General features: G+C 35.2%; 4 protein-coding genes and 1 non-coding gene across 7 annotated transcripts; 1 reads left to right on the plus strand and 4 right to left on the minus strand.

Moving 5' to 3' along the window:
- Positions 1-2,004: 2,004 nt before the first annotated feature.
- On the minus strand, positions 2,005-4,791 carry LOC111022726 (heterogeneous nuclear ribonucleoprotein 1-like). Its single transcript, XM_022299952.2, has 2 exons — positions 4,424-4,791; positions 2,005-3,467 (listed from the first exon to the last, which is right to left on the minus strand). Exons 1-2 carry the CDS (start codon positions 4,643-4,645, stop codon positions 2,376-2,378), a joined length of 1,314 nt encoding a protein of 437 aa, XP_022155644.1. The 5' UTR covers positions 4,646-4,791; the 3' UTR covers positions 2,005-2,375.
- A 103-nt stretch (positions 4,792-4,894) lies between these two features.
- Positions 4,895-4,979, plus strand: TRNAM-CAU (transfer RNA methionine (anticodon CAU)). The gene is given in 2 exon segments: positions 4,895-4,932; positions 4,944-4,979. It is a non-coding gene; the product is annotated as a tRNA-Met (tRNA).
- Positions 4,980-6,843: 1,864 nt separating this feature from the next.
- LOC111022744 (phosphate starvation response 1) lies at positions 6,844-11,504 on the minus strand. 2 transcript variants are annotated; one of them, XM_022299975.2, is made up of 8 exons: positions 11,346-11,504; positions 9,716-10,497; positions 9,399-9,606; positions 9,239-9,315; positions 8,916-8,955; positions 8,642-8,699; positions 7,771-7,840; positions 6,844-7,489 (listed from the first exon to the last, which is right to left on the minus strand). In XM_022299975.2, exons 2-8 carry the CDS (start codon positions 10,385-10,387, stop codon positions 7,148-7,150), a joined length of 1,467 nt encoding a protein of 488 aa, XP_022155667.2. In that variant the 5' UTR covers positions 10,388-10,497; positions 11,346-11,504; the 3' UTR covers positions 6,844-7,147. The 2 variants fall into 2 exon arrangements, with proteins under 2 accessions (XP_022155667.2, XP_022155668.2); XM_022299976.2 differs by lacking the exon at positions 11,346-11,504 and adding an exon at positions 11,185-11,327.
- Positions 11,505-13,415: 1,911 nt separating this feature from the next.
- Positions 13,416-15,014, minus strand: LOC111022733 (acid phosphatase 1). The gene is given in 4 exon segments (XM_022299960.2): positions 13,416-13,700; positions 14,073-14,282; positions 14,538-14,587; positions 14,589-15,014. Coding segments are annotated over 4 exon segments (774 nt in total). The 5' UTR covers positions 14,925-15,014; the 3' UTR covers positions 13,416-13,522.
- A 3,450-nt stretch (positions 15,015-18,464) lies between these two features.
- On the minus strand, positions 18,465-22,572 carry LOC111022746 (large ribosomal subunit protein uL14x/uL14z/uL14y). 2 transcript variants are annotated; one of them, XM_088125397.1, is made up of 6 exons: positions 22,416-22,572; positions 22,001-22,285; positions 21,260-21,301; positions 20,616-21,000; positions 19,636-19,741; positions 18,465-18,807 (listed from the first exon to the last, which is right to left on the minus strand). In XM_088125397.1, the coding sequence occupies exons 1-4, from the start codon at positions 22,426-22,428 to the stop codon at positions 20,918-20,920; spliced, it is 423 nt and encodes a 140-aa protein (XP_087981523.1). In that variant the 5' UTR covers positions 22,429-22,572; the 3' UTR covers positions 18,465-18,807; positions 19,636-19,741; positions 20,616-20,917. The 2 variants fall into 2 exon arrangements, with proteins under 2 accessions (XP_087981523.1, XP_022155670.1); XM_022299978.2 differs by lacking the exon at positions 19,636-19,741.
- Between the last annotated feature and the right edge of the window lie 2 nt (positions 22,573-22,574).

Below are 22,574 nucleotides of genomic sequence, written 5' to 3' on the forward strand. Positions count from 1 at the left end.
GGTTCAACCGTACGGGCAACTTTGGGATTCACCACCCGAGCGATGCATCTATCGGATTTAGTCAGAGCGGCGTCGAATACGACGGAAATGGAGCACTTAGAAGAATCACAGGTCCAATAGAGGAGTGTAGAGAGGAAGGGGAGATGGATATAGTGAAAATAGAGGTGATGTTTGCAGAAACAAACAAAAAGACCAACCCAAAAACCGACGCTGCTAAAGATAGTTGTATGGTTTAACTTTTAATAAAATTTTAAGTGAGTGTAATTACAACCACTACCATATTCTAAGAGTGATTTCTACAATTTGTCCAAATTAAATCATTCACATTAAATATCCTCATATGGTTAGACCATATAATATATATTATAGGGTCTCACTTAAATTTTGTTGTTTGTCAACTTTACTCACTTGGTTTGGTTTTAAAGCATAAATTGCTTGGCATAAATCTTCTCCCGGTCAAGGGAGATTTTGTGAAGTTTAAATCAGAACAGAATATCAATAAACAAAACTAAGGTTTATTTTAATCGCAGAACAAAATCAATAAATTCTTATACAAGATAAGGAGTTGGTCCTATGCAATTATAACATCATTTGGTTAACCTAAGCTAGTTTTACGTATATATCATTGACCAAAAATCAGAGGTTCAAGTCTCTGCTCCTACTTGAATTCAATTAATAATAATAATATTAAAACATCATTGGTCTAACACTAAGATAGCCAAAAAATGTCACGAAATTCAAACCGGTTCATGCAACTCAAACCACAATTTGGAAACCATAAATTTTCTCAACCCGTAACCTAAATACATTAAAATCCCCAGACGAAAAATATCTAATCTATGAACTTGCATCAGATGCTTATGAAGATACAAATACCATAGTCAGAATCAGCATGAGAGAACAGACTCCAATTCAGAACTTACTTCAAACAAAAATTCCGACTTCGAGAAGCAGCTAATCATACAAAACGAAAACTAAAAGAATTCATCCAGAAGAGAATATCTATAACCTAAATGAGAAATATTGATTCACATGTTAATTTATGGGTGAAATGGTAAATGACAATAGTTTACAACGGAAAGAAAAAAAAAAAAAAAGTAATAAAACAACCAAACAAGTAGATGCTGGAAACTAAGGGATGGAAGAAGGTGATGCCGCCTATGTAACTCCCCTAGCTTGCCAAGCACTTGCTATACCACTGATATTTGAGCTAAAATCTGGGATCACGTACATTCAAAATATTGAAGCAGAAACTGAAGGTTAGGATGACAAAACATAGATGAGTTTAGGATAATAAACAGTATGTTGCACCTGCACGCTAAAAAACCTATATGTTATATTGGTGTGATTTTTGTTATACCTTTGGATTCCATAGAGATGAAGTCGGTTATCTTGATCAGGATGATATCTAAGTTCCTGGGTTCAATTGTACAAAGCCAAACAACTGAACTAACCACCTTAATAGTCCAATATTAAGTAGTTATGCCAAAAATTGTAGAAAAAAGGGCATGAGATCTAAACTAGAGAACGGATGAAAAAGACTTACTTATGCCCACAAGAATATCAAGGTGACATACCACAACAGAGATGGGCGGTTGAAGAATATCCGAACCTCAGTCCATTAGCTGCATGAAAGATTTGTTAAACAATGCATTCAGCAGCTCCGAAACTCCACCTGAAATTCCTGTGCATGCCACAAATCCCATTCAATAACTTGTGCTAAGCACAGTTCGAAACTCAAAAATGATCCTTTTTCCTTATATAAAAACACTATATCAAAATAATTCTCCATCTCTAGAATATCAGCTAAAATGATGTTTACTTGGCTTTCAATAATCTGGAAATGAACGAAGTTGTAAAGATCCCCCCATAACAAGGAGAAGCTGATGGCGTATTCTACCTGAATGCTACAAGTAAGCCACATCCACTAAGGAACTGCAGAAGCCCAGTACTTAGCAAACATTGAATGCATAAAAAGAAATAGAGCTACATCTTATACCAAAATTACCACGAAAAACAATAAGTTTGCAATATAATAAAAATATATAGAATATCCTCATAACCACCCATCATAAACATAAAGAAAAGTAAATAGATACGATTCTAGCTTCTACATGAGATTAAGAAAAAACATAAAAGAAGTTTATCAATGTTTTCAATTTTCCAAATGCTCACAACAATAAGCAACCTCAAAATAACAAGCCTAAAAATAAATATTACTACTGCTAGAAAGCAATGGACATATTCAACTACAGAATTACTACTGCCTGATAGCACTGAGAATGAAGAGATCCAACCATTCTCAGGATCTGTAGCTATCCAGCATAGGTCTTGCACGTGGAAAAGGATGGCATGTGTAAACATTTGGTGACTGGTTAACCATGCCTGGACTGAGTGCCACCATATCCACCACCATAAGCACCAGGAGTCTGTGAAGCATCAGATCGCCAGCCACCACTAGAGTAACCTGAATTTCCATTGGTGTCACCATAGCCACTCCCCATGTACCCACCACCACTCATGCCATGTGGCTCTCCACTTGAACCACTACCAACATTGCTATTTGGGGCGCTCGTAGCTCGTCCACCAGAGGCTCCATAGCCACCATAAGGACCATCACTTCCACCATAATAACCTTGATTCCCATACCCAGAAGCCCCACTAGGAGATTGGCCCCTCGGGGCAGAAGGAGGTCCACCAGCACCTGAGCCACTCCAAGGAGCTGCAGCCCCAAAGCCTGGACTAGCACCATAGCCAGGGCCACCATATCCAGGAGCTTGATTGGTCCAAGTACTTTTCATGCCCCCAGGTGCTCCACTTAGATAACCAGCATTGACTGCACTTGGATTTCCAAATGGTCCAGCTGGACCACCAAATCCAGCACTAGCACCACCATACATACCAACACCATAACTACCATAACTTCCATAAGGAACGCCACTGTTTGGTCCTCCATACCCATAACTTGATACACTATATCCAGAATATGGGGGGAAACCGCCAGCAGTAGACTGAGGTTGCATATATCTATTACCATCTGATCTACCATCAAAGTTGTTAACGTTAGTGCCAGAAGCACCATAATTCTGATAGCCTCCACGCCCACCACTTCCTGGATTTGCATCTTTAGGAAGTGCACGTTTCACCTCTACAAGTTTACCATTCAGTTCATGAAAGCTCTTATAAAGTACTCTATCAACAGAATCTTCATTGTCAAAAGTTATGAAACCAAATCCACGAGGTCTCTGAGTATTTTGGTCATACATTATCACTACATCAGTTACTTGGCCATAATTTTCAAAATACTGTCGGAACCCATCTTCAGTTAGTGCCGAAGGCAGACCTCCCACAAATATTTTTTTGGTCCTAAAATATCCACTACCTCCGGAGCTTCTGCCAGAGTTAAAACTCCCACTTCTAGAGGAAGTTTGTTGTTCCTCTCTTGATAACGCCCTTTTTGCCTCCACCTGTGTCAACAAAGAAAATTTTAAAATTGCTGAGAAGACCTCGTGGGAATGCAAATAAAGGAGACGAATTCACTGCATGCACATGTCATCATCCTCATCAGTTGTCATGAAACTCGTAGCAAGCTAGAAAATATAAAATTTTGCAAGATTTTCAACAATATCTATACATAATCATATGTCATGATGGGTTAAGTTGACGTCTATTGACTCCCTCACTCAAACCTAAATTGACTTGCTACAGTGCAAGGACAGGAACCAGAAAGGCATGTGCTAGATAATCAACTCCTCAGGCATACAGGTTCCTTCCCAAAGTAGGGATACATTCACTTTGGTCCAAAAATCACGAAGAAAAAATCTAGTATCATGTGGCGGTATAACTGTCATAAGAGTTCACTATCAGCCCAATAAGATACAGCTCATGTGTTCCAGTATCAAACGAATCATAAACCACAGAACCAAATTTCGCATAAGCTAATGGAAGTACTTACAAAGTCTAGAACCCTAGGAAATACGATTACTAATGAACCGAGTTAACTATACAATTGAGAAGGGTACCAATTATAAAATGATCCTATAGCGCAATTCCAACTTCCCTAGCAGTTGAAAGAGGAAGGGGGAATCGCCAAAGACGAAATAACCCAAGCGTTAAAATAAACTATTCTGACCAGTTCCTTACTGTTTAGGACCATTCCTAGGCCAGAGTCGATAACAGTAAAGTAAACCAATTACAAGCTGATGAGATAAAAGGGGACTGAGAATGGGTTTCACTAGAGAACCACTGTTAATATTGAGGACCTAATTTAAAGTAATCAGTAATCAATCACTATTACAGCTTACAAGAACATGATTCCCGAAATCCTCATAATGATAACTTCAAGAAGTAAAGCTGTCGAGGAAAAGAAACCTAATTAAGCAACGAATTAATGCATATTGAATTGCAGGAGAGGAGGGAAAACCTGGCGGCCATCGATGGTGTGCTTATCCTGAAGAACCTGATCAAGAGCGGAAGGATCAGAGAAAACGACGAAGCCGAACCCGCGGGGACGGCCAGTGGTCTTGTCGCGCATGATAACGGCTTGGATAACATCGCCAAATTGGCTGAAATAGTCCCTGAGCTTCTCCTCGGAGGTGTCCCACGCTATTCCTCCGATGAAAAGCTTCCCTTCGTCGGAGTCCATGCCTCCGTTGCCAGAAAAACTACCGGAATTTGCTGCTACTTCTCGTTCGCCAATGAGTTGGAGTTTCACTCGTCAGCTCCGAGAGATCGAGAAAGTAGAGAGAGAAAGAGAGGAATGGAGGGAAGGGAATGAGCGCGAGAGTACGAGGAGGGAAATTGGGGGCTAGGGTTCCGCAAAAACGATGTCGGTTCATTGAATAATAAAACAATTATAATTATGTAAAATAAAACAAAATCTTTACCAACAATTGGGGTGGTGGCGCAGTTGGCTAGCGCGTAGGTCTCATAGCTTCTGAGTTATCCTGAGGTCGAGAGTTCGAGCCTCTCTCACCCCAATTATACCTTTTCCTTTCATTTTCCTCTTTAATCACCAAAATACACATAATCTTGTGCCAATTTTATTTATTTCAACTATCACATAATTTTTTTTTTCTTTTGCCTTTCTTTTTCTAGAGAAAAATTATGTAAGTCTGATATTTTTTTTCCCTGACCACCAAAATACACACAATCTTTGTCCCAAATTTATTTATTTCTCAAACTAAAAGTTTGTAATGTTCACTTATACATGTAATTGAAAAAAACTATGTTTATAAATCTTGGTTTACACCAGAAATACTTACAAGTACCTACTTCCTTATATTATAAAAATAAAAAATATTTATTAATTAGAAAATAGAGAACTAGAATGTGTATTTATTTCATTTTGTCTATGAATTAAGTATTACTTTGTTTGCACATGAGATAGATAAAAGACCCCACAATGATTAAATGGAGGGAGGGTACAAACATTGTCATATTCTTAAATTCAACATTGATTCACTTTGGTGAAATTTTGAAAGGGAACAAAAGTTTCTTTTCTTCTATTTTTCAAACAAAACAATTCTATTTCTATAAAATATATGTCAGGCCACTATATCAAAATGCTGATGTGGCATTATATTAATTATGTTTTGGATAAAGTGTCATATATTTTATTTTTAGAGACAAAAGTGTCCCAGTTTAATAGCTGATTATTCTCAAAAAAAGAAAAAAGGTTTAATTGCTGCTTGAATTTATTAAAACATTGGACTTTTTGAAATGTTGAATTAAGTTTTGAGAACGACAGTCAAGTTTGGCGTAGCTAAATTGTAATTATCAATGTTTTTTAAGTTGAATAACATATGAGTAAATGGATTTCAATATTGGACTTTTCGAACTAGAATATATTTGAACTATAGTTACATTTGATGAGATATTATTTAAATTATATTTAGTTTAGATTATATTATTTGAATTAGATTTCCTATTCGTATTATTATAAAGAATTATAGTGGTATAAATGGATTATTAGGTTTGTATCAAAAGAATTGAATTCAATGAAATTTTACATGTTACTTCCCCTATTTCTCTCGTTCCAGCAAAGAAAACTACTTCAGGTACTATTCTCCTACCTGAAATATGTGATTCAACGGTCGTAATGTGATATTGGAGGGGAATACGAGTATTCTGACACTCGAAAAGTCGTTGGGGTAAACTCTTTTTCTTGACAAAATCCATAACGTCAGGAAAAATCTACTTCTCCCCGATATTTTATAGAAAACATCGGGATAATTAAGCCACCTACCGACGTTTTCTAAAAAAGATCGGGAAAATGTTAATTTTTTCCGGCGCTTTTGAATAATGATTTAAAATAATATCAAAGAAATTCCCAAACAACTTTTCTCCCACGTTTTTTAAAAAAGGTCGGGAAAAAGTAACTTTTCCCGACCTATTTTAGAAACCGTCGGGAATAATGATTCATAATGACAAATTAAATGTACTACTAGTGACAATCTTTTGCATAATTGAAAGATTCATAATGGAGAAATAAGAGAGTGAAATTTCTGACAATGTATAGCTGGAGGTTCTTGGTTGTGCTGTTGAAGAATTGAAAAATGAAGGAGAAGATGGTTACATTTTCAAATTTGATTTTGTTGAAGGGACATATTTTAGGATCCAACCAAATGAGAAATTTGAGTGGCTTGAAGATGAAGCTCTTGCTTAGAAATAGGGAAAGGAAATTGACAATGTAACTGTTGTTTATTCATTTGTTTTTAAGAACCATCTACATCATCATATGGACACTCACTGACAGTTGGACCAATATCACTTGGGGAAAAGAGATTTTTGGGTAAAAGAAATTCTAAACCCAACTCTACTAAGTTGCTTTGACTTTATATATAAAAAAAAAAAGTGTGTTTTTTCACTTCGTAAATTGATTCTGTTGTTGCAAAAGAGGTTAAGAATTACACAAATGGTATCATAGAAGTTTGTTACAAAACACACTTCCAGTTGCATATTGAAAGGATCTCAGCGCCTAAAGTTGCAACCAAGTGTATGATCTCCACATACAAAGAGAATGTGAGAGACCATATATATGTAATGCCTATATCATACTCAAAGCAAAAACCAGGGAGCTACCCTTTCCCGCAACCTACACTGCCATTTTGAAGATTCAGTATGGACAGACTATAGACAACATGACCTACTCATCCGTCCTTTGGCGCTTTGATAGCTGAGAGCTAGATTCAGAAACATTCGGCTCAAGATTCGCCCGTACTTCCCTACGAGGAGCTTCTGGTTGCCCACATACTTCATCAGTAACCTTTTCAGATATCATGTCAGCATTAGATGGATCGGTGTGGATCGTGCGATTTTCCAACCGAGAAGCTTCCAGCTCTGTTTTGGAAGAGAATGGAGAATCCTCCAAAGTGGAGGCCGATGTTGATGCCTTTGTCAGGTTATTGCTCGATTTGCATTGTTTTTCAAACATCATCTGAAGGTACTTCCCCTGTTCTTCTATTCTTAACTGTAAATTTCGTTGGATCTGTCAAACAGTGAACAAGATAGGAATTATCTCACGGATCATAATATACCAAATGGAGGCATGGGTATTCAAGGATACAAATGTTGGGAGTCGGAAGTAACGCATTCATGTCCACATGAATATGAGACCACATACATACACACACTATCTTTTAGAATTCATTAAACACAGATTGGTTCAATAAACGAACGGTCAGTAATTAATCCTTTGGCCACACAATTTCAAGGAGAGAATTTAACTCGATTAATTGGCAGAATCATTTCAAAGGAACAAATACATACCTCGAGTTGTTCGTGTAGCTTTTTCTGAACTTCCATCTGCAGGCGTAGAGCCTCTGTGATATCAATACTCCTGTTATGCAAAACAAGATTGATGTTAGGAAACACCACTTCATACTTGGGAATTGGGAAAAATTGATTGTTCGCAAGACCACAAGTATGTAAGGCCACAGGTTTGGTTCATTTTCAAAACAATGTTATTACCAAATAATTCCCAAGTTAATGTACCCCCAAGGCCTAAAGTATTCCAATATGAACATGATGGACACAAATTACTGGAGTCTACCAGCATAAGCGTGTGAGGAAGAGGGAGCATTACGCACTAGTAGTTGGGCCCATAGGGAATATTTGTTAGTTATGTGTGGGCCATATGGGTATATGGTAGAGGGGGTTGGCTATGTTGAGGTAGCTTTTTGCATAGGGAGCTCTCCAAAATTGGATTTTTGGTAGGGAGCTCTCTAATCTCTCTTGGCTTGTGTTGTTAAATTAAATTGAGGCTTAGGCTTAGCAGAACAGTAACAAATCCGCTAGCTTAAGAAATACTTTAAGGGGCATATTCGAGCATCATTTAATATCCCCCAACAAATTGGATTTTTGGTACTTCATCCAGAATGGTCTAAAATCCCCTTTATAGTTAGAAATACCCATCTGCACTCATAGTAACTTTTTGGCATCGCAAGAGTAGATGAATAGTTAAAAGGAACAGAGAAGTATTGAATAAACAAGTCCAATTAAATATGAAATCTAGACAACCTTGAGTGAACGCATAAAGCAAGAAACGATAGCACCAGAATTTAAGTCAAATATGGACAAATCAAACCGCATATGCTTCAATTATCCAGAAAAGATAGAGAGAATAAAAAAAATGACTTACGTTTTCAGATCGAGAGATGAAATATCCTCAAGCGATGTGGTGCTTTTCTCCGTTGACCCTGCAATGAAAACGAAAATCAACCAATTTTCACTCCAGAACATCACAATCAAATAATATGAGCCATCTAACTACTGTACTTAATTACAGGGGTTCAAATTTGCATGTATTACAATTTAGGATTTGGATTTTTCTTCCTTGGGAGAAAAGTGCTGTTTATAATTGAGAGGTGATGGAATAATTAACACAAGTTAGATGTCACAGGTATTTTGCATACCTTTTGATGATTCTGGCTGATATCTAGCCGTTCTATATTTCTGCAAGCAAGAAGCAATATAACTATTTACACAAGTATCGGATATAAAAACACACAACCACACACATTTGATTCTTACCCAATAAACGTTTGGACATATGCACACAGTGTAGAACGGGTGGGTTCATTCATTTGCAACTGCCTTATTACTAAGGTCTAAATCATTTTTATTTCACTCCATTAAGGAAATTGTATTCTTTCATTTTATTATTAAATGAAAAGTTCATATATTGTTAAAAAAAAAAGTTGTCTAACTCGACTTATTGTACAAGAAGTAAATATACCTGCAAGTGGCTCTTAACATGATAGATTGTCAAACCCTCCACTTGCATAAGCTTCAGAACACCCTTCGGAGTAGCTCCTGGGAAATGAAAGTAGTAAACCCCATTAGCTATAGTAATCATTATCAGGACGTGAAGCAGGTAAGGGTACGGCAATACACACTTTCACTACCACCAAGTTTGTTTACAGCCTCTACAAATGCATCATGAAGTTCTGGTGTCCATCGCATTCGTGGCTTGGAGGGGGGTCCATTTGAAGAGGGAGTTGAGGTGGCAATCATAGGAAGTTCCCCAGAAGAAGGAATCTGATTTTGAACTTGAGACTGCTGCAGTTGCATTTTTATTGCCGGTTTAGTTGCTTGGTGCACCATCTAATGAATAGCCATAAACCATAACCAAAGCATTTATAAGTCTCACTTGGAAGGAACAAACCAATCAAATGGACAAAAAATTTGAATAGCATTGTGTAATCATTCCAACCTTTGGTTCCAAATCTACACCACCATTGGCATCCGCTAGAAGGTCACTCCAATTAGAAATCAATGAATCATCAGTTATTAGTCTATCAGTCCATTCCTGCCAATCATTTTCTTTGTCGAATTCATCTGATACAATAACAGAGCTGCAACTATTGTTTTCTACATTACTATTGCCAAGGGGGTTATTTTCAGGACCTTCCAGAAAACCTGGCAGTGCATCCGAACACCAGGAACTGGCATTTTCACTAGTAGGATGGCTTGTTGACGACAGGAGTTCTGAATGAGAATGAAACAGTGGCCCATTCGTTGATGACTCGGGAATGAATGGTGCATCTGATTGATTTTCATAAAATGAAACGGACGAGTAATGGAGATCTGTCGAAAACCCTGGAGAAGACGAAAATATATGACCAACTACTCCACTGCTAGAGTGTAAATGACTTGCATGAACGAGAGGCCTTGATACCAGCTCTCGTTCCATTGAAACCTGTTGAGAATCTGGCAACTTAGGATATGTCTCTTCCAAACAAGGGGGCAGCAGGGCCCTTAATGATTTAGATAATTCTTCAGCTACCCCTGCACCACTATGCCTCCTTGCACTTGAACTTGGAACGGATAAGGCAGGACTCGCCTCAATTTTCATCCTTGAATCAAAGGAGGCAACAAATTTCATCTATTTGCAGCAATAATTCAAGCTCCACATGGCAATCCATCATATTGTAGAACATAACTGGCCCTTAATTTACTTGAGGAGAAGTTACAGCTTATTTCTAAGCCCAATATCTAAAAATGGAAAAGGGGGGAAAACCCATCAATTTAGGAAGATAATAGTACAAATAATTTTCAGAGAGACCATATTACATTTCAGAAAAAAATAGTTTCTTCTAAATAAACCAAGGCACAAGCATATCATCACAAATAAAATGGTTTGCACTGGCTAGATTATACAGGACCCATGAATCGTCAATGTTTAGATGATTGTATTTGGAGCTAATCTCCAAGAACTTAACAAATAGGCTATCGACAGCAGCACAAAAAACTTTATTCTACAATTATTCAGGATTGGGGTAGGGCAGTCGTCAAACCCTTCCCAAAATACTCATCAAATTCCGTTTTCTGAGCGTGTACCCAAATAAAAAACTATAGAGGCAATTTTAGGTGATCATCTTTACCAGCAGCTGAAATCATATCAAAGCTGCATCAAACCACGTACAATCATTATTCCATTTTTTATTATTTTTAATAAAATTTCCATGATATAATACCACAGAAAGCAATTCAACTGCATCATAACACACTGATGCCAAATTAACAAGATACCCAAAGGAAATAAGTCGTATATCAAAACCTTGAGACATATAATTCCAAGTAAAATAGCTTATAGAGTAACTGAGAGACTGATTTCAACAACACATTGATGAAACAGATTAGCAAAAAAATAATCGACTAAACAGAGAAAAAAAAACATACAATCAGGAGCTTATGCAATAGAAGAACATGAAAATTTTGAAGTAGCCAAATGGGTGAATCCCAAAACGAGTAACAATCAGCCGCAAATGGAAAGGAAATTGCGCAAAAAAATATATATATATAAATCTATCTAATCAAATTGGATAACATGAAATTCTTACCCAAAAGCCGACCAGAAAGGCTGTGGAGGCGAGAAGAAAGAAGAAAAAAAGAACCCCGCGAAGAAAGAGACTCGGGGAATAGAATCCGAAAAACCAAATGATTCGGCGCTGAGAAATTGGAGGTGTAGTTCTCGGGTCACAGGCGGGTGTTTTAAATACGTCACCGGCACAGCCGATGAAGGCAACTGTGAGCCGTGAGGTGGCGGCTCTCATGAGCTTCAGCTTTGTCGTTATTGCACTTCTGAAACGTACGGAGCTCATTTGTCGCACGCGCAACCACGGCGCGTGTCTTCAATCGTACCCGTTTGGCCAATGGTTTGTACAGACGAACGCTTCTGATTGGCTGTGAACAGAAAAGATAATAGGCTGCGACTGGTAGTGCGACTAAGGTTGTCAATTTTTCTGCTCTTTGTCCCAGTGGCCAATACTAGTCGTTTAAAAATTTAAAAAAAATTTATATTTTAGGTTTTTGCCGAATAAGCATGGCCAACTTTCCAAAATTAAAATTATAGATTTTCTCCAAATTTTAATGATTTAGATTTAATTAATCATAGTCTTTTCCCTTCTTAATTCTATTAACTTTAGATAGAAAATCTTTTAGTACAATAACACGTGGATATGAGTAGTGTAGCTATGCTCATATTGATTAGAAAGATTGGCGTCTCGATTTATTTTAGATGAAAGTAATATTAATAAATATTTTATTTATATTCAAATTGACTATTTCTTTATAATTATTTTTGAAATCCTAATATGACATATTTAAACTAACATTAATTGAAGATGGTAAAAGGGAGAAAGAAAAAATATTTAGTTATATCATTATTATAATTGATATTTTAAAAAATATATTAGTATTCTTTGATTCTTTCGACTATTTTAAAAGTGTGAAATTATCTTACATAAAAATTCTAATTCTATTCTCAAGATGTTTTTTTAGGTTCATATTATATTTCTACGGTACATTTTAATAGAATATTATTTGGCACCACCGAATTTATGATTGGTTTTCTATTGAATTTGAAAACAATGAATCTAATTAACTTTATTACAAAAGTCCAACAAAAAATATCAAAGCGGATAATTAGGAAAAACTAAGGATCAATATATATAAGTAATAGATACCAAAACAAAAGAAATTAAAAAGTTTTGAAAACCTAAATTTGATCCTCTCAACAAAGAACAATTCTGAGGTATAAATTATAATTTTATAAAAAGAAAATTGCAAAGAAAAAGGGAGCATATGGAATCAGCATCCACTATGAGCAATTAATTGTATACTTCTTTTTTTCTTTTTGTTTGAAGGATATTATCAAGAAATTGGAACATGAAGCAGATTCCACATATCTAAACATTTGCAGAATAAGAGACAGCTTCTTTTTGTATAAAGATGTTTCCCTTTGCCAAATTCCATCAGCTCAAGTTCCTCCAAAAAGTTCATTGCGTGAGTAATTAAGATTTTTTTTTTCTTTTTATTTAAGACGTGCCAAGTGTCACCATAATTTTGCAATTGCATCATACCAATATTCATTTTAGTTTTTTACTTCAACTTTTACGATGCAACTCCCATGAAAATATCGTCTATTTGAAAGAATCAACCAAACCAACTCTTTATGGTTCATAGGTCGATCGTTTGAAATGAGAACATAGTCTCTCACCACATAGAATTAACAATTAGCAAATACTATGAGTTTATAAGTAAGGCCAACATGTTTATTAGTACGAGTTCTTTTAGATAGAGTTCTAAAACAAATTAAATTGGTACATATTTAAGTCTAAAATCGATAATATTATACCGCTATTAAAGAGAATTGAAGACCCCACTGTCACATTGATAAATATGGTATACGCAAATAAAAGAGGAGATAAAGTTTTCTATAAAAACTCAACTTATACATGGAAGCATTTAATAGGATATTGTACTCAAAGGAAAAAAAAAGCATTTAATAGGATATTATCCCATTTTATTAAAACAAATATATAAAGTATAAATTTTTTAAAATATATTCCATAGATTTAAATACTATTTTAATCTCCTTATACTAAAAATTATTCTCCCTCAAAAAAGAGTGACAATTAATACTTATAATATTTATAATTAAGTAATACCAAGTCCATTTCACCTCTCACACAAAATAAAAGTTGATACATATTTTATTAAAATATAGAGAGAGAAGTTAAGGCACATAGTACATGGAATTGGGGAGCTTGAATCTTCTATTAGCAGTGGGAAGACCCTCAAAACTGCTCCATTGGTCACCAACAATGCCCCAAATGTGATAGCCTTCATCAACAAGCCTTTGCCTTGCTTCTATCTTGAACTTCTGCACTTCCTTTCTTTCATCTTCAAGTCCCCTGTCCATGCCAACAACCACCCGACCCAACTGAGTTTAACGTTTGTTTGACATGTTCTTTTTAAGTGCTTATAGATGACCAAAAGTGTTTTTTTAAAGAACGGTAGGATGGTGTTTTTGATCGATAAAAATTACTTTTTATGATCAAAACTACGCATAAAAAACACTTCAAAGTGCTTTTAAGAACACTTTCCCCAAAAAATATGTCAAACATACTTAGTAGGATTCTATTCTAAGATGTATTCTATATACAAAAATTCACCTTTGGAACATAATCTACAACTCTTTGATATGTATATCTAAAAGGGTAAATCATCCAAAAACTAAATTTCATTTTTGTTGATTAATTTTAGAGAGAAAGAGAGGGAGAGACCTCAATGTGAGAGCAGACCATCCATGGTATCCAACTTGGATCAGATTATCAACAGTTGGAGATCTGAGGTGTTCCCTTCTTGAAGAGATCAAAAAAATTTTAACCCCTTTGTCTCTGATGAGATTGAAGAGCTTCAATGAATGCTCAAGAGCTGGTGCCTTGCTGCTTTTCATCCATTCCTCCATCGCTGTTGCATTCAACTTTTCTCCCCTGTTTTACACCATATCAATCACAAACAAAAACAAAAACGTTATCAAACGCGATCTTAAAGTCTCCAATCTCATCCCATGTCTTTGTTAGTTTATGCCGAGGGCAAAGTTTTACACTTGAGAGATGAGTTGAGGTTAGTCCCGTTTGACCGATTTCTTGAAAGAGTTCTACGGGGATAAGCTCAATGGAGTCAGTTACAGTGATCCTGCTACTGTAAAAAAATATGCTAGATCCAAGCATACCGAATTGACTTACCCGAAAGCGTGCTTCTTGAAGAATGGAATGGTGGACAAAAGGGTATCATCAAACATCAAAGATCCAAGCATCAGTGCCATCGCCTTCAAGGGTGCAACAACTGCTAAGATAGAGCTTGATCTCCTCAATTGCCCTCTCAGAGTCAGCAGTGTATTGGGGAGAAGTCATGTACTTCTTGATGTGGGAGATGCATTCTTGAGGCACAACTTCAAATCCTCTAACATTGTCTAGCTCCACATTCACTCTCCAACTCTCACAGTACATTTTCAAGGTGTCACCCACATCAAAATTGCTGCTTTTTTGCCTCAAAATGTTCCATTCTGCACCCACAAAGAAGGGTGCCAAGGCTGGCAGAAGAATTACCCAAAATGACACAACATTTGCCATATTGCCAATATGGTAGGGGAGGATGGGATTGTGGGGAAGTTTTGAAGGCCAAGAAAATGGAGATTGGGTTTGTGGGGTAAAGTGTAGTCATTGAAATTTATGGGAAATTCAAGTGGGAAGGATGGCATATTAGCTGTGGGATTAAGGAGAGCTAATTATGGCCATGTGTACAAAAAGCCAATTGACAACTGGGTTTGGTCCCATTTTCTCTGCTTGATTTAAGGGTTGCTTGTGAACTAATAATCATCAAACCCGTCTAAAGGGAGGAAAAAGAAGACCAAAAAGAACAAAAACTTCCATATATTTTGATCCAATCCCTGGATTGGAGTTTGAACACAGGATCTTTTAGTCGGTGATACATACCTTAATTAGTTGAGTTAGACATAGGTTGATCATTTTATAAATTCTTTGTTCTTAGATTACTCTATGCCTTCTATTTTAAAACTTTGACTAATTTAGTTTTTAAAATGCAAAAAAGTACATAGTTACTCATTAACAGAGCCAAGTATTACAAGAGACAAAGAGCCAAATTACATAGTAATTAAACGAATCAAAATCCTAAAGATACCACTAGACTCAATGAATAAAAGAGTCTCATGGCAATATATCCAATATCTAGAGCCTAAGTTTTGATACCAAATCATATGAAAACTATAGTGAATTGGAATTAGGAAGAACTCTTTTGATATGTGAACCCCTCATTCTCAAACATTAAAACCTTCGAATCAATTCGATTTCAACCATAAGTTTAGGTTAAATACAGATTGCCTTAAGATAAAAACTCCGAGACAAATAACAATTTTCTTTGCTCAACAATCGAACAGTCTACAAGATATGACGATCATTCTTACTTGAATATTCTTGACATGCATAAACTCAAAGAATCATAAAGTGTAAAAGATTTGAGTGGTTCTAAGCTAAACGTGAAAGAAAGCTCGAAACTAAATTATCTTATCTAAAACAACTTGATAGCTTATGGTAAGACTTAGAAGATAGCCTTCCAACTAAATTCTAAATGTCACCTCATATTCAATATGCTCTAAAAGATAAAAATTAGAAAATAATAAAATTACATTAATTAAAATTATTAAAAAGTATGATCATAATTTGAAGTCATAATTAATATTAGGAAAATTGTATTGGGTAGTTAAACTTTTATATATATTTACAAAATGTCAACCACTTTTGTATTTTGCAAATATGGTAAAATATTTGAATTTTTATTTTTGAAATTTTTATTATTCCAGTTTTACCCTTATGATATTTGATATATACCCGATGTATATTTGATATACGCTCGATAAATGTATATCTGATATACGCCCGATGGAAGTATATATGATATACGTCCGATGGATGTATATCTGATATACGCCTGATGGATGTATATCTGATATACGCCCAATAGATGTATATTTGATATACGTCCAATATATCTCTGATATACTTCCGATCTACATCTGATGTACATCCGATCTATCTTTGATATACATCAGATGTACGTATTATACATCTAATATACATCTAATGTACCTCTAATTTATGATATACTAAATATATTTGTAATGATATACCTATGTATATCTTATCTGATGTATATCAGTATTATATCAGTGGTATATTAAAGACATATCAATAATATATTACATACATATTAGTGGTAAATCAATAAATAGTAAATAATATAATCGTATAAGAAGTTATATTAGTAGATATCATAGTTATATCAATGATATATCAGTTGTATATCAATAGTAAATCAGATGTATATATATATATATATATCAGTGTTATATCATTGATATATCAATGCTACAAGGGTAAATTTGACATTTTATTATTGGACCTCGGTTTTTTCTAAAAATTTTGCTATATTTGCATATCTAAAATGCAGATGCTAAATTTGTTATTTCCTTAAATTTTTTTGTCATATTTGTAACTGTCTTAATATTATTTATACATTTCAACTCTTCAATCAAAAATCAATTTGAGCATAACTAAACTAGTTAAGACATCAATCTTCGACAAAAAATTTATGAGCTCAAATCTCCTCCCGTACCCTAATAAAAAAACCTCTTCAATCAAAAAATTTGTGTAGGCCCCGAACTACACATTATGATTGCAAGTGAGAAGAAGCAGCAACTTTATTTATTTTAATCTGTGTCACAAAAGTTCTGAGAGAGCATTAAAAGAATGAAAATAATTGAGATACCAAAATGAAGATGATACTGTACATCTACATAAAAGCACTATTGTATGGGGAAAAAATGTCCACTATTCCTTCAAACAAAACTTTGGCTTATGAGCACCTTAATGTGGGTTGCAAATTAAATTTCTTAAATAATTGATGATGTAGGAGACAAAATAATATTCTCTACTTATGATATAAATAAAGAAAATGTGAAACATAAGGTTCTAAAGAAAAAAATATATAAATATAAATTTAGGACATGTTTGGTATAGTTTTCTTTCTTGTTTTTTTTCCTCTTTTCTATTAAAAAAATATAGAATTGTACGACTCCAATGTCCGTGGATATAAGAATGAATGAGAAATGAGAAAAAAACAAAAAAATTTTTTTACATATTTTTAAAATGTCTATACAATTTTGAGAATATTTTTAAAAAAATAAAAAATATAAATAATTATCAAATATTTAGATTTATTAATAAAATAAAAAATGAGAAACAATAACGAGTAGACTGATTATACCGATGGAGAATTTTGTGGGTAATATTGAAGTTAAAAACAAACAAGTAATTGTGTACTTTTTGACTATTAGATTTGAAAAGGAAAAAGAAGGAAAAGTTCACTACAAGCTTTGAATGGAATCTTTTTTAGTCTATTTTGTGGGCCACCAAAAGGAATAAAGACAAAGGATGGTGGACACAAAAGAAAGGGCCAAGATTTAACCACTGATTTAGCCTAATCTATAGCTAAGCAATTAAAAAAAGAATCCTAAAAGTATGTATACGGGCCACCCACGTGAAACTTAGGTGTAATTGATACCTATCTTTAATCAAGAGATCATGTATTCGACTCTTTCTACCCCTAATTGTTGTACTAAAAAAATGGTATGTATATCGTATACGACCATTTATGTAGCTCATACGTCACAATTGAGATTATTTAAGATTTGAAGCTCTAAACTTATACTTTTAACTAGCATGTTTTTAAAAAGTGAAAAAATTAGAGGTTATAGTTTTCAAAATCAAACTATAATATAATCACTACTAAACCGACTTAATAAGATATCCATACCCACATATGTACTGAATAAAATAAATGAAATTGTAATGAGAAAAAACACCAGCAATCGTAATCCTGCAGGCAAACAAAATCATGATTTAGACAAAAACTGCATTTAATTTTTGCTTCAGCGCACACTGACTAGAGAGATGTTAGCAAGCCTAGATACTGCACAGAGTTGAAGGAAAAAATTAGAGTTAAGTTACAAAGGCAGAAATCCAATATTTGGAGGGCAGAGAAGAACCCCATCAGAAAGAGTGAATTTACATGTTCTCCCAAACAAGGCTCAAAGAAAAGCAAAAGAAACCCATTTATTGCAGATGATCATTTCATTGTATACAGAAATGGGTTAGAAGAGAGAGAATCAATGAAGAAATCCATCATCAAAGTTGAGAGAGTAGCTGTGGAGATCGTAAGTGTAGTGAAGTGGTCTGTTTTGGGATCTGAAGATGTGCTTCCAGTGGGATTTGAACTTCAAGACCAGGTTCCTCAAGGCAGATGATGATGCAGAGGAGCAGCTCATGGGGGGCTCCCTTTGATCCTCCACGTATGAATTTGCGATTCTGTTCCCCAGTCTCATGAATTGCCATCTCCACAAGCACAGCCTTGACATTTTCATGCCCACCCCTTTCATCACTGCAAATCAGAGAGAGAGAGAGAGAGAGAGAGAGAGAGAGAGAGATGTTATTTGTGATGAAATAAATTAGCAATCGAAGTAGAATTGAAAAGGAAAAAGATTGAGGAGGAACAGAAGGTGAGAGAGAGAGAGAGAGAGAGAGAGAGAGAGATGTTATTTGTGATGAAATAAATTAGCAACCGAAGTAGAATTGAAAAGGAAAAAGATTGAGGAGGAACAGAAGGTGAGGGCAGGGGTGGTCCCAACTTTTTTTCAACTTGGGGATTGCATTGAAGGGTCTGAGGTTGAGATGAGTGGTGTCAGTATCATCAGTAACGCCAACGGCACTAAGGGGGAAAAATAAAGTTGAGACGACTTGTCGTTTTCTGATTTCCGTTTCCCTCTGTTTCACTCAAGGAATTGGTTTACTTTCCTGGAAACAAATGCTTTAAAACCTGCTCACTGCTCACTTCTTCTACAACTTCTTACCCACCTTTTTTTACCCAAGTAAATAAGAGAGATTTGAAACACAAATTTCAAGGTTATTTAACCATGTCATTTCTCCTTTGATTTATTTTTTTACTTAAATTCATGGAAGTTGAGGCGTGCAATTCAAGAACGTTAACAAGCGAACCTTTACAAATAAAAAAAAATGATAAATTAATACTTTTATCAAAGTTTTAGAAAAAAAAAAATTAAAAAAACTTTAATTTTATTGTTTATAAAATTTCTAGATAATTTTGGAAACATTTTTTAAAAACTAGAAAGAAGAACCCTACTTTTTAAGCCTTTTTCTAATCATAAATTACGTGTAAAGAAAAGCGTCCAGAAGGATGTGAAAAGATAACCTGATCAGATTGTAATGAAGAGAGGCCAAGCTCCTGCGGATTCTTACTGAAAAAATATCTGCTACTTCGACTTTATGTCAGATACAAACATCTCCTCATTCGAATGCTGATTTTTAACTTAGATTAGTTGAAGGATATTAGACACAATTCTTTGACATTTTCATATTTTTAAATCAAATATATATCTAACAAAAGTCGACAAAAGACCTCGACATTTGTTGTAAGGGTTTAGAAATTACATGAAGAAGAAGAAGAAGAAGAAGAAGAAGAAAAGGAACTCTTTATTGTTTTCTAATTATCTATGATTTATGAGGGTTATTAGAATATGAATCAAATTTAAATTTAAATTATATAGATTATAAAACAAAACTAAATTAAAAAAAGGGAAATGGTACAACCAAAAAAGAACGGGGGGAATGAAATTATAGTATAAACTACTGCCGTGGGCATATTTAGTCACACGGACTTGTTATAATAATAAATAAAGTAACGTATAAGGGATGACATATTATAATTGAAAGCATAAAACGCAACACAGTGGGACCACAAATCCTTCTCAAAACATACACAATGAACTTCATTTTATGTTCTTTGATAAAGTTAATAGTGGGAATGGAAAGTGATTTTCATTCCCTCAAAGGAAACATGAGAGTAGAATTCCCAAGAGCCCCTCTCGGGTTACTTGAGGAAGGAAGAAAGAAGTTTTAAAAGAAAAAAAAAAACCATAACAATCAAGAACTTGTTTATATATATACACACATATACAAACTTCCAATATGCTTAAGTACCTTGTCCAATTGAGCTAACATTCGTCCAAAAGGTTCAACCAGCATACATGGGAAGAATCACAAATCAATCGATAAGGGAAGGCATATATCGGAGAGCAACTGAATATACCATGCAATAGAAACTCTTCCCGTTTGGTTTTCCTCTTCCTAATTATAATTATAATTTTTTTTTCTGTATCAAAATTCAAATACCTCAGTTCCTGATAATCCATATTCACGACCCAAACTCTCACTGCAAGGCGAGAAATGACAAGGTTTCCTCCCGATCATTCCCTTTTCTGCCCTGCAAACCATTCTGATAGGTAGGGGGTTGGATGGGTACCAGGATATCAAATAATAGGCAGAAACGTATCAATTATCAACCAAAACTCATAACTCATAATGATCATTTTTTTTTCTCAAGATAAAAAACAAGCTAATCCCAGACAATGAAATTGAATCTTAAGATCCTACTCTATAGAGAAGGAAAAAAACGAAATCAAGTCACTTGATATTCAAACAATAGCATTAGCAGCACTTGCAATTCTGGGCCAGAGATCAGCACATTCCTTTCCAATAGGGCCTGTTATGGCAGAACCTGCAAGGTCCAAGGAAATAGCTATTTAAGTCCATGAAAGTGAAACAAGACGGGATATATGCCACTATAAGCACTCCAAAACTACAATTTTAGATAAGTATGCAACTGGCTTTTTAATCTTTTATTCACGGCATGCTGATTTCTCTCCTTCCATTGTAGACAAATTTAGAAGATTCGCAGTTACATGTCATTTTTTAAGAGTTAAGACTGCATACGGAGGACTAGATACTTTATACCAGGACAAGATCATAATTCATACCTTTCATCTCTCCTTTGGGGTTCACGATGACACCAGCATTATCTGCAGACACAAGAAAGCCATTATTCAGCGCAATTGTATAGTTCTATATGGGGTGAAGACATGAAGTACAGACGGTAACCCAATCTCTGATTAAAATAAAATAGTTTAACTCCATTCTGTGAAACAATCCTTCTCATAAAATGACAACAATACCATCCTAAACACATAACTTGATAGCCATTCTTATCACGAGAAGATTACAACTAGATCACATGGTTCACAATGAACCCAGATAGAGAATGGAGGTATTCACATTTCTGCATAAACTTTCCAGTAAAATTAAATAGAAACCAAAAAGAATACTCCCAATAAGAACCTTCACAGTCCAATGGCAAAATATGAGTTCCAACATAACGATGATCACTTTCATACAACTAAACAAAAATCATGAAACAACACTGACAGAGTTCGTAGCTTTGCTTAATATTCATCTACAACACATTAACAGCCGAAAGAAAGCATACAGAAAACCCGAGTGTCCAAATCCTTAAACCTCTTCAAATTAAGATAAGATCGATCCAATCAGCAAAAAATAAACCGCGGATAATACATATAAAAAAAAGATCCACCGATCAAGGTTAATTACAACAATAACCATAGACAAACAAACCTAATAGCAAGCAGATAACATGTGTGAATAATTATAACGAGAAAATGATCGAAAACGAAACAAGATAGATAAATTTAGTAGTGTATGACCTTCAAAGTACATGAAGACACCATCCTTTCGGCGCCAGGGCTTGCGCTGCCTGACAATAACAGCAGGTAACACCTTCTTCCTGAGGTCCGGCTTTCCCTTCTTGACGGTGGCCATGACCATGTCACCAACACAAGCTGACGGCAAGCGGTTGAGGCGGCCCTTGATCCCCTTCACCGAAATGATATAGAGATTCTTAGCTCCTGTGTTGTCCGCACAGTTGACTGTAGCCGCCACTGGTAGACCCAGCGACATCCTGAATTTATTCCCAGCAGAACCTCCCCTACCTAAATAGATACACGGCAATAACAAATCTCAAATATAAGAGTAGCAAACAAAAGATCGAATCAACTATAGCGCTTTCAATGGCATTCGTAGAAAATGTCTAACGAACGGAGATAGAACGAGAAACCATACCTCGCTTCGACATTGTTAACGGGCTCTCCGGCTGCCCTCTCTCTCTCTCTCTCTCTCTCTCCTGCGACCAGAAAATGAATGCGGTTCTTAATATATGAAAGACGACGGCAAAGAGTGCTCTTTATGGGGTTAGGGTTTTAGTCGTGCTGTGGTGTTTGG

The sequence above is a fragment of the Momordica charantia genome, assembly GCF_013281855.1.
Source record: "Momordica charantia cultivar OHB3-1 chromosome 6 unlocalized genomic scaffold, Mcharantia_2.0 BLBB01000006.1, whole genome shotgun sequence".
Lineage (NCBI taxonomy): Eukaryota > Viridiplantae > Streptophyta > Magnoliopsida > Cucurbitales > Cucurbitaceae > Momordica > Momordica charantia.

Excerpts from the sequence above, each read along its gene's own strand:
- LOC111022746 (XM_022299978.2), bottom strand. Across the intron at positions 21,302-22,000 it reads TGTCTTCATGTACTTTGAAG|ATAATGCTGGTGTCATCGTG; the intron begins GTCATACACTAC and ends TTGTGTCTGCAG. Across the intron at positions 21,001-21,259 it reads CCCCAAAGGAGAGATGAAAG|GTTCTGCCATAACAGGCCCT; the intron begins GTATGAATTATG and ends TGGACCTTGCAG.
- LOC111022726 (XM_022299952.2), bottom strand. The coding sequence starts at position 4,645 with ATGGACTCCGACGAAGGGAAGCTTTTCATCGGAGGAATAGCGTGGGAC. Across the intron at positions 3,468-4,423 it reads ACACCATCGATGGCCGCCAG|GTGGAGGCAAAAAGGGCGTT; the intron begins GTTTTCCCTCCT and ends TTGTTGACACAG.
- LOC111022744 (XM_022299975.2), bottom strand. The coding sequence starts at position 10,387 with ATGAAATTTGTTGCCTCCTTTGATTCAAGGATGAAAATTGAGGCGAGT. Across the intron at positions 7,841-8,641 it reads TCATCTCTCGATCTGAAAAC|GAGTATTGATATCACAGAGG; the intron begins GTAAGTCATTTT and ends TTTGCATAACAG. Across the intron at positions 7,490-7,770 it reads AGCTACACGAACAACTCGAG|ATCCAACGAAATTTACAGTT; the intron begins GTATGTATTTGT and ends ACTGTTTGACAG.